The sequence below is a fragment of the Aptenodytes patagonicus genome, chromosome 7 (genome assembly GCF_965638725.1).
Source record: "Aptenodytes patagonicus chromosome 7, bAptPat1.pri.cur, whole genome shotgun sequence".
Lineage (NCBI taxonomy): Eukaryota > Metazoa > Chordata > Aves > Sphenisciformes > Spheniscidae > Aptenodytes > Aptenodytes patagonicus.
The window spans coordinates 37022189-37034255 of NC_134955.1; the positions used below are offsets into that span (position 1 = coordinate 37022189).

Genomic DNA, 12067 nt, shown 5'->3' on the forward strand with positions numbered 1-12067 from the left:
GACAGATAGAATATTAAAGCTGCCATGCCTTGCAAAGTAATTGCACCTTCAACATTGTGTAGCAGATACACACTCTTCTCCCTAACTATGCAGCAGATCAGGGAAGAGAGAAGACTTTTAGAAGGACCTAATCTTCCCTATTTCTCTGATCAAAAAAACCAAACCCAAAACCTCAACTAAATCATCCAGAAACACCATAATGACAGGAAAGTGCTATTTAGAACTCCAGTAAGTAGATCATGGCCAGAAGCATCCAGCACTGCCTACTCCAACTCCTCAGATAAACCACTTCCCTGCATATAAAAGGGCATTTGGCACTGCCTTGCTTGTTGAGGTACAGCAGGGCATTGGTATTGACCAACACCCTGAGCAATGGTCTCCAGGATGTGAATCCAAAACATGTAGCATATGTTTCTCTGTTCTCTGAGCTCTAGCATTCTGGAGCTCCGCAGGAGTTCATAGCTTGCACAGAAGCTCTCAAACTGAAAAGATAGGCATCCATCACTCATGCTGGATGTTGGAAGAATGTTGAATAGAATATTGATATAAACATCATCACTACCTGGCAAAGTCTTGAACCCTTGGTTACCAAGATCTCAGAGAGAGAAAGAGAGATAGAACAGATCAAAATTCTGGCAGAAATTGTGCAACAGAAGCCTCATAAATAATGCCAAATTTTCTTACATATCTGTGTCTTGCAAAGACAGCATGATAACTAGATACATAAAACTACACCAAAGCCAACCAACAGAAATTGTTACTTGGCATTTTGAGTATTTTATAACAGAACTAATCCCATAGTTGTTTTCTCCTCTCTATAGATTTGCAGCAGCTGTCAGTGATAAATAGCTACATTATGTGAAAAAAAAAACCCTTTGCCTCTTGCAAAAAGAAGGTATTTCTCAGTCCTCCTAGGGTTACTGAGGCATGTTACAAAAAGTGCATGTCAGCTTGAGAAGGATTACAGTGACTGAAAGTGAAAACCTCCTGACAAAATGATGGTGGAGGATGCATACAAAGCTATGACTTCACTTCTACTGTAGAAAAATAAATTTGATATGAAATTTAAAGGGATGTATATATCTAAACTTGCTTACAAAATTATAGTCTGGTACCATATTTTGCAGAGGATGAAAAACTCTTTCTTGCCTCCACAGGAATATCAATTACAGGAAGCGAGAAGGTTTGGGTTTTCTTCTGCTTGAAGGCATTTAACAGGAGAGAATTCTCTAGGTGAGAGGGCAACAAAAGATTTGGAGTCTTTGAACATGAATGAAACAGTCTGAAAGGAGAATGAAAGTGACAGGCAATTATGGAGGTTCTTTTAGTTCCTTGCTGCTGAGCAGAAAACTGGGGGAAAAAAATACTAAACCTCACAAGAAGCTATTGCAAAATTCTTCACTGAATACAGACAAAGAATCTACATTTTGCCTTTTCAAGAAGTAAAACTGGACCCTCTGAGGACACAGAATCCCATAGCCAATACTGGCATGGGAAAGGAAGAGGCCATCATTGTATGATTAAAACTCTTATCAAGAAAATACTGAATGACTGGTATACAAAGAGGAATTTCTCTGATCAGCCAGGTTGCCGAGAAGGGGTGAAGGGGTTGGGCACTCACTGCCCATATATGACCATGTGTGCTGCATAAATAAATGAGATTGTGCCAAGGGTGTGCTGAGGCCCTCATTTTTTCTATTACAGTGCTTGTGTATGGGTATCCTCTTGTGAATGTACATACATACAGGTAATTAAAGAAGAATTCCAACCTCTGTTCAGTAATGAACTTTTTTTTTCTTTTTCATGTTCTAATGATAGGTTCAAGTTGTAAAAATCTATGAATACAGAATCAAAGGATCATTTGGTAATGCGAAACTAGTACTAAACCCCTTAATTCTGAATGAAATGTAAACATAATTTGAAGAGATAACAGGTCATATGCCCCTAATTAAGAATATACTTGTACCCTACAATCAAAAAGCTGAGAGAAAGACCTTCTCGATGCCACATCAGAATTATATCTAAGATTTTGGCAGGAAACTGTTCGTTAATATCCCTTAAGAAACTTGAGGAGTTTCTAGGGCCATTTCTTAAGTAACAAATTTAATTGCCATTTCATACAACATACTCAATTAAAAAATCTAAAACACCAGGGAGTGTAAGATGACTTACAAGTTTATGCCCTTAAACAGTTAACTGTAGATTTTCAAAAAAGATTTGACCATTCAAATCAGAAATTTCCATATTTTACTGAAGCGTCAAAAGTAAAAATTGAGCCCAAATTAGTAATTTCGTCTGGCAAGGAAAATAGCTAAATACATTTCTTAGTGGCAAAGTTTTTCTTCAGTTACATAGTTATGTTAATATCCACCATTGTTTTCACTTTCAGAATGAAACATTCACACCATTTTCAATAAAACAGCACAAAACTATTAAACCCACAATTGCCACATTGGTAGAATGGCAAAAAACAGGACAGACCAAAAGTGTTATGCAACTAACACTCATTTTACAAGTAATTAAAAAACCCCTCAAACATTACCTTTCTTTTCAAGGGACCTAAACGTGCTGATTTAGCGTCTTGTGCTTTGTAAGTCAACCATAAGGCACTGGCCACGTGTTGGACAAAACAGACTGAATCACCGTACTTTATTTCTGGGACTCCCATTCCATCAATGTCACGTTTAAGACTGGAATCCTGCTTTTCTTTTAGCTCCTAAGAAGATAAAATAGAAGCTGGCATTTAATCTCTGTACTGGAACAGGATAAACCATTGAATTCTACACTGAAACACATTCCAACACTGAACAATGTTTATGCTACTTATGTTGTTAAGATGCAGCTAAATTTCATTTCACATAATTTCTGTTTCTATCCAATTAATTAGTCAGATTCTGATTAAAAATAATTTCAAACCTGAAGCATCATTTTCACTGAAGCAAGAAAAACCAAGTAAAATCCATTACCATGTAGAGATATATATATAAACCTCTAAATGTTTAACCTAACCTAATCAATAATTGAGTTACTGATGTAATTAAAGTTTCAGTTTAGTAGAGTCTGTAGAATTCTATATTACTAAGATTTTCAAATTTTAGCTTAAATATGAGAAAGAAAAATGAGCAGAAACTTATTTTGAAATTTAGTTAGAATATTTTTACGCTAAAGAATATTTTTATGCTAAAGAATATTTTGCTTATAAATAGTATATGCAGATAGAAACTTCACTTGGAATAATGCCTCTCTATTGCAACAACCAGAAAAGAAGAAAATATTAATTTTTAAAATAAGTACAATTTGACTCTTACATTTATTTTACTTGTGCATTTCTTAATTTTTTTTACATTTATTTTATTTTTCTATTTATCCTCTTTGTAAGAGGAATTGGATTCTTTCAGATCTCTTTTAAAGACATTTGTCAATGCTCGACTGGAATACCCAGTACAATTTTTAAGCCCAACCTATTTCTTAATCCCATTATTCTTCATTCACAACCAGAGGATTTTAAGTCTCCAGCACAAAAGCAAGTACCTTTTTCTTTAAAATAAAATAGTTTTCCTTTCAAAAATGAATTCAAGAATAACAACAGAATTATGCAGCAAATTCTGTAATAGCAAATTATGGATGCATGTGCCTGTGTGTGATTAAACAAAAAACTCTTAAGTAAATACAGTAATTAGATTATATCATTTCTCTATGATTTCAAATGCTGATGGACTTAATCTTAAGTGTAGATAGTTGCTCATTTGTTGCTAAGTAAACAAAATATGTTAGACATTGATACACAGTTTAAATTATTATATGTGTAACAGGTTTTTGTATTTCAATTCAGTTTACTGAATGTTCAACATCTGTGGAGTAAAGAGAAGTTCTACTTTAAGTATGCTAATCTACTTTCATTTACATGTAATTTACCTGTCACATTTCAACAATAGTTTTAGTTGAAACTGATAGCATTATAAAGCCAAGATGAAGTAGAATGAAATTACAAGACATTCCTTGTGGATAACATTACAATATCAAGACCATGGGGAAATCATGTCACATCATATTTATGCGGACTGCACTATCACGTACAGATAAAGATGAACTCTTTCAATACGCATTTACGGTCAGGCCATTAAATGAAAAATACAATAAAATAGCACAAATTTATTAACTGTCAGCAATTAATTATTTGGCTTTACATAGCACCCTGCAGATGAAAGTATTTTTCTCAAATATTGCATCTGCACCAAAAATTTCAAATTAAAGAAATCATAATGTGGTAACAAGTGATCCTAATTAAGTTACTATTTAAAAAAAAAATTGAGCGATACTGATCCTTTTGACAACACTAAATGTAAAGAAAAAACAAGATTTTTTGAATTTCAGAAATAAAGCTTTAGAATGATTTTGGGAGCCTGAAGGCTGTTCTCACTTTAAACAATACAGCATAAATTCCTTTTAGTGACATTTTGTTCTTTGTGCTCTGACCAGTTTGTCTAGGATTTCAGCCAAGTCATTTGATGGCAGTGTGCAAAGAGAGGGTATATTTTCTAACATTTGAAAAGTATAGTCAGATAAAGATTATCGGGGGAGAAGGGGAAAAAAAAAATCTCTTATCTAGATATTTGTACATATCTTAGCAGCAAAATATCCAAACACTTTATCTTTCAAAACCCACTCTTCACAACCTATTCTCGGTTTAACTCCCTCAGGCCATGAATGAATCAAGTTGAAGAAAACAAATCACATCATGGGTCTGGAAAATGGCAAAGGAAAAATAACAGTAACAAAAAATAAAAAAAGAAAGAAGGAATGAACAAAGAAACTTGAGGGCAAAGCTGTCGAAGATGCAGTTTTCACAAGAGATTTAGTATACTAGAAGAAGAACAAGATTTAGAAAATGAGAGAATTCATAGAATCATAGATTCCTACATGATAGAAAGACGGTAAGGAATGGCAGTGTGAACAGGACAAATAAACCCAAATGTCTTTACAACGTTATTTCAACAGTTGTCTTGTAAAAACACAGTAGGGAAAAAACTCTTGATAACTTAAGAGCTTGTTTACATACCCCTAAGAATGGTAAGACAACCTGACTGCTGAACTCTTATTAAACCTAATCTGCGCCAGCTAATTAAAATTGTATTTTTTGGTGTTGCACACGGTTATTGCATTAAAAGTACTGCCATAGGCTACCCCAATTTAAAAAAAGAAAAAGATAAAAGGTCTATAAATATAAGAGCAGAGGACTGATATATTGAGCTTACCTATCTTGCTAGTGGGCTTACTGTATTCTGTATACTTTGCTGTATGCATTTCTACACCCCAGTAGGCAAGAGGAAAAAAAAATGGTGATTTTAATTTTAACTTCTACTTTCTCCTCCCATATACAATAAGTAGAAAAAATAGCTTAATACCGTATTTGAAATGCAGTGCTGTCCTGGTTTCGGCTGGGATAGAGTTAATTTCCTTTCTAGTAGCTGGTACAGTGTTTTGGATTTAGGAGGAGAACAAAGTTGATAACACACCGATGTTTTAGTTGTTGCTAGGTAATGCTTACACTAGCCAAGGACTTTTTAGTTTTCCATGCTCTACCGACTGAGAAGGCTGCAGGTGCACAAGAAGCTGGGAGGGGGCACAGCCAAACTGGCCAAAGGGACATTCCATACCATGTGACGTCATGCTCAGTACATAAACTGGGGAAAGCTGGCCAGGGGGGGCCGCTGCTCGGGGACTGGCTGGGCATCGGTCGGTGGGTGGTGAGCAATTGCACTGTGCATCACTTGCTTTGTGTATTATTATTATTATCATATTATTATTATCATTTTATTTCGATTATTAAACTGTTTTTCTCTCAACCCATGAGTTTTTTCTCACTTGTGCTCTTCCAATTCTCTCCCCCATCCCACCGGGTGGGGGGGAGTGAGCGAGCGGCTGCGTGGTGCTTAGTTGCCGACTGAAATTAAACCACGACAGTCCTTTTTGGCGCCCAACGTGGGGCACGAAGGGTTTGAGATAATAACAGATTAACCGGAGTGTATTAAGGAACTTATATCTGTTAATAGTTGTGGGTCACAATGTTGGTTTCTCTGTTCTCGATATTGATTTGTATAATCTGCATCGCGCTCTTTTTCCTGCTGTACATGTTAAAGATTGGTGTTGGGTTTTGCAGTTTGCTGTGGTCTGCAGTGATTAGTGATGTCTCGCTTGTGAGGTTTGTTTTTAGAACATTGACCTTGACGTTAGTGTGGCATGTAAACTTCGCAATGAAGCCATTACTGTACCACGGAGACCATTTCGTGGAGACAACTAGCAATTGCAGTAACTTTTCTGAGAGTTTTTTTACGGAGGAAATACAGAATGGCAGTGTCACTACCTTCTTCTATGATGTTTCCTCCTTCATTACAGTAACTTTTCAGTATTTTGAGCATCCTTGGGCAGTTAAGATACTTCTATTGGTACTTCTTGGGAATATTGTTTCGGTTTTGTCTAAAGTTGGTAAGCAATTTAAGAATATCATCCAGAGATCTGCCCCAAGGCTGAATAGTTATGAGTGGCAGGGTGTGTGGGACAAGATGGGCAAGTACCTAGGCCAATGGGCACCCCCAGTGTTTTGGAACTTCACCCCTGAGCAAGTGCAGAATCCTGAAAAGTTAGTAGAATATTTGGACAAAGTATGCTGTCACCCTGGCAACTCCAGAGAGACGCAGATCATTGCAACGTGCTGGGGCCTGGCCCATGCCTACCGAGCCCTGTTCAACACCATTCAGTACCCTCAAAGGGAAGAGAAGGTCTCTGGATCTGACAGTAAAACGACACGCACTGCGGCCACTCAGACCCGGGCAACGCGCCCTGCGGCCACTCCAACCCCAGCGACATGCTGTGCAGCCGCTCAGACCCCGGCAACAGGCCCTGTGGCCACTCAAACCCGGGCAACACGCACTACGGCCACTCCAACCCTGGCGACAGGCCCTGTGGCCACTCAGACTCCGGTGACATGCACTGCGGCCACTCCGACCCCGGCGACAGGCCCTGTGGCTGAACCAAAGAACCAGCCTGTGCCGGTATCAGTCACCCCTGTACACAAGAAGAAACCTTGGAAGCGGAAGTCGGCTCGTTTAGTAAGGGAGGAAGAAGCTTCTTCTAAAAGGGGGCTGGAGGAAGAAGTGTACGAGACAGACTACCCTGGAGAAGGGCCATCACGAGAACAGCAGGAGGAGAGCCGGCCGCTGATCGGGGAGGAAGAAGAGGAAAAACTCATAAACGAGGCAGTGACCACCCGATCTCTATCCCTGAGTGAGCTGCGAGATATACGAAAAGATTTCAGCCGTCGTCCAGGTGAGCATATTGTCACCTGGCTGCTCCGATGCTGGGATAATGGGGCCAGTAGCCTGGAATTAGAGGGTAGGGAGGCCAAGCAGCTGGGATCCCTTTCTAGGGAAAGGGGCATTGATAAAGCAATTGGAAAAGGGGCACGAGTCCTCAGCCTTTGGAGGCGACTCTTGTCAAGCGTGAAGGAAAGGTATCCCTTTAAGGAAGATGTCATATGTCGCCCAAGCAAGTGGGCCACCATGGAGAAGGGTATCCAGTTTCTGAGAGAATTAGCTGTGCTGGAGGTGATTTATGATGACCTGAATAATGAACAACTATCCAAAGATCCAGACGAAGTCAAGTGCACACGACCCATGTGGCGGAAGTTTATAAGGAGCTCACCATCATCATACGCCAATTCATTGGCAGCGATGACCTGGAAAGATGGAGAGGGACAAACAGTGGATGAATTGGCTAGTCAACTCCGGCAAAATGAGGAAAGTCTTTCTTCCTCCCTCGTCTCAGCTGTGGAGAAACTGTCCCGGGAGATCCAGCAACTCAGAGAGGATAGGTCCTACTCCTCACTTGTACGGACCAGTATCTCGGCTATTAGAAGTAAGTGTTCTTTTGCTCAAGAGAGAGAATATAAAGGGTACACACCACGGGGCACCCTATGGTTTTATCTGCGTGACCACGGAGAGGACATGAGGAAGTGGGATGGGAAACCTACCGCAGCCCTAGGGGCACGGGTACGTGAATTGCAAGGGAAAACAATCACAGAAAGAGGTTCTTCCAGGAAAATTGCTGCTCCAGTTTCCAGCGGGCAGTTCCCCAGAGAGAGTAGAAGGGCCGACCTTACTTCTGATATTAATGAAGAAACTTCTGACTCGTACGTACAACAAATGAGAAATGAGTACTGTGATGAGGATTAGAGGGGCCCTGCCTCCAGCCAGGGGGAAGAAAGGGACAACCGGGTTTACTGGACTGTGTGGATTCGGTGGCCTGGCACATCAGACCCACAGAAGTATAAGGCTCTGGTAGACACCGGTGCACAGAGTACCCTAATGCCATCAAGCTATATAGGGGCAGAACCCATCTGTATTTCTGGGGTGATGGGGGGATCCCAACAGCTAACTGTATTGGAAGCCGAAGTGAGTCAAACTGGGAATGAGTGGCAAAAGCACCCCATTGTGACTGGCCCAGAGGCTCCGTGCATCCTTGGCATAGACTACCTCAGGAGAGGGTATTTCAAGGACCCAAAAGGGTACCGGTGGGCTTTTGGTCTAGCTGCCTTGGAGACAGAAGAAATTAAACAACTGTCCACCTTGCCTGGTCTCTCGGAGGACCTCTCTGTTGTGGGGTTGCTGAAGGTCGAAGACCAACAAGTGCCAATCGCTACCACCACGGTGCACCGGCGGCAATATCGCACCAACCGAGACTCCTTGATTCCCATTCATGAGCTGATTCGTCGACTGGAGAGCCAAGGAGTGATCAGCAAGACCCGCTCACCCTTTAACAGTCCCATATGGCCAGTGCGGAAGTCTAATGGAGAGTGGAGACTAACAGTAGACTATCGTGGCCTAAATGAAGTCATGCCACCGCTGAGTGCTGCTGTGCCAGACATGCTAGAACTTCAATACAAACTGGAGTCAAAGGCAGCCAAGTGGTATGCCACAACCGATATCGCTGATGCATTTTTCTCAATCCCTTTGGCAGCAGAGTGCAGGCCACAGTTTGCTTTCACTTGGAGGGGTGTCCAGTACACTTGGAACCGACAGCCCCAGGGGTGGAAACACAGCCCCACCATTTGCCATGGACTGATCCAGACTGCACTGGAACAGGGTGGAGCTCCAGATCACCTGCAATACATTGATGATATCATCATGTGAGGGAACACAGCAGGAGAATTTTTTGAGAAAGGGAAGGAAATAGTCCAAATCCTGCTGAAGGCCAGATTTGCCATAAAACAAAGTAAGGTCAAGGGACCTGCACAGGAGATCCATTTTTTAGGAACAAAATGGCAAGATGGACGTCGTCAGATCCCAAAGGATGTGATCAACAAAATAACAGCCATGTCTCCACCAATTAGAAAAAAAGGAAACACAAGCTTTCTTAGGCATTGTGGGTTTTTGGAGAATGATTATTCCAAATTACAGTCTGATTGTAAACCCTCTCTATCTAGTGACCCGAAAGAAGAACGATTTCAAATGGGGCCCTGAGCAACAACAAGCCTTTGAACAAATTAAACGGGAGATAGTTCATGCAGTAGCCCTGGGGCCAGTCCGGGCAGGATGAGATGTAAAAAATGTGCTCTACACCGCAGCTGGGGAGAACGGCCCTACCTGGAGCCTCTGGCAGAAAGCTCCAGGGGAGACTCAAGGTCGACCTCTAGAGTTTAGGTGTCGGGGATACAGAGGATCTGAGGCCCGCTATAGTCCAACTGAAAAAGTGATATTGGCAGCATATGAAGGGGTTTGAGCTGCTTCAGAAGTGATCGGCACTGAAGCACAGCTCCTCCTGGCACCCTGACTGCCGGTGCTAGGCTGGATGTTCAGAGGGAGGGTCCCCTGTACACATCATGCAACTGACGCTACATGGAGTAAGTGGGTCGCACTGATCACACAACGGGCTCGAATAGGAAACCCCAGTCGCCCAGGAATCCTGGAAGTGATCATGGATTGGCCAGAGGGCAAAGATTTTGGAATATCGCCAGAGGAGGAGGTGACGCGTGCTGAGGAGGCCCCAATGCATAATGAACTACCGGAAAATGAGAAGCAATATGCCCTGTTCACTGACGGGTCCTGTCAGCTTCTGGGAAAGCATCGGAGGTGGAAAGCTGCTGTATGGAGTCCTATGCGACAAGTTGTAGAAACTGCTGAAGGAGAAGGTGAATCGAGCCAATTTGCAGAAGTAAAGGCCATCCAGCTGACTTTAGACATTGCTGACCGAGAAAAGTGGCCAGTGCTCTGTCTCTATACTGACTCATGGATGGTGGCAAATGCCCTGTGGGGGTGGTTGCAGCAATGGAAGCAGAGCAACTGGCAGCGCAGAGGCAAACCCATCTGGGCTGCCGCATTGTGGCAAGATATTGCTGCAATATCCTGGTTGTAAAAGTCCGTCACGTAGATGCTCATGTACCCAAGAGTCGGGCCACTGAAGAACATCAAAACAACCAGCAGGTGGATCAGGCTGCTAAGACTGAAGTGGCTCAGGTGGATCTGGACTGGCAACATAAGGGTGAATTATTTCTAGCTCAGTGGGCCCATGACCCCTCAGGCCATCAAGGAAGAGATGCAACATACAGATGGGCTCGTGATTGAGGGGTGGACTTGACCATGGACACTATTGCACAGGTTATCCATGAATGTGAAACATGCGCTGCAATCAAGCAAGCCAAGTGGTTAAAGCCCCTCTGGTATGGAGGACGATGGCTGAAATATAAATATGGGGAGGCCTGGCAGATCGATTATATCACACTCCCACAAACCCGCCAAGGCAAGCGGCACGTGCTTACAAAGGTGGAGGCAACCACCGGATGGCTGGAAACATATCCCGTGCCCCATGCCACTGCCCAGAACACTATCCTGGGCCTTGAAAAGCAAGTCCTATGGCGACATGGCACCCCAGAAAGAATTGAGTCAGACAATGGGACTCATTTCCGAAACATCCTCATAGACACCTGGGCCAAAGAGCACGGCATTGAGTGGGTGTATCACATCCCCTATCATGCACCAGCCTCCAGGAAAATCAAACAATACAATGGACTGTTAAAGACTACGCTGAGAGCAATGGGTGGCGGGACGTTCAAACATTGGGATACGCATTTAGCAAAAGCCACCTGGTTAGTCAACATGAGGGGATCTGCCAATCGAGCTGGCCCTGCCCAGTCAGAACTTTTACGTACTGTAGATGGGAATAAAGTCCCCGTAGTGCACATAAAAAATATGTTGGGGAAAACAGTTTGGGTTATTCCTGCCTCGGGCAGAGGCAAACCCATCCGTGGGATTGCTTTTGCTGAAGGACCTGGGTGCACTTTGTGGGTGATGCGGAAGGATGGGGAAGTCCGATGTGTACCTCAAGGGGATTTGATTTTGGGTGAGAATAGCCAATGATCTGAATTGTGTGATGTTAAGTACTAATTATAGTTATAATAGTTATACTAATAATACACAGATATACTAATCATACTAATAATATTATATGCCATACTAATGTTATTACAATAAGAATCACCTAAATTAATGAAGAATGAACTTCGATGAAACCGAGCAAAGCACAGTGATGATGGTACCATAACTGACTTCAACATGAAACAATCCAACACCACATACCATCTCCATTTTTCCTGCCCTGAAAGATTATTATGACAGATGGAGCCCGAAGTCATGGACTAAATGAACTCACCGAACATTTTAGAGGGATGGCCCTCAGACAAAGGGAATGATATCTCTGTGTGTGTGTGTGTGTGTATATATATATTGAAAAAAAGGGGGTGGTGATTAATGAAAATGTACTGGAAAATATGAGACTTGAGCATGACATAGATGGTATAGAATAAGGGGTGGATATTGTCCTGGTTTTGGCAGGGATAGAGTTAATTTCCTTTCTAGTAGCTGGTACAGTGCTGTGTTTTGGATTTAGGATGAGAACAAAGTTGATAACACACCGATGTTTTAGTTGTTGCTAGGTAATGCTTACACTAGCCAAGGACTTTTCAGCTTCCCATGCTCTACTGACTGAGAAGGCTGCAGGTGCACAAGAAGCTGGG

At 42.1% G+C, this 12067-nt stretch overlaps 1 protein-coding gene across 5 annotated transcripts in view; it reads right to left on the bottom strand.

The window, feature by feature from the left end:
* The window catches only part of RYR3 (ryanodine receptor 3), a 285143-nt gene that overhangs the window by 179250 nt on the left and 93826 nt on the right, over positions 1-12067 (bottom strand). For all 5 annotated transcript variants that reach the window (XM_076344904.1, XM_076344903.1, XM_076344901.1 and 2 more), the window contains exon 11: positions 2543-2716. In XM_076344904.1, coding sequence (XP_076201019.1) covers positions 2543-2716 — 174 coding nt within the window. The remainder of the gene's footprint in view (positions 1-2542; positions 2717-12067) is intronic.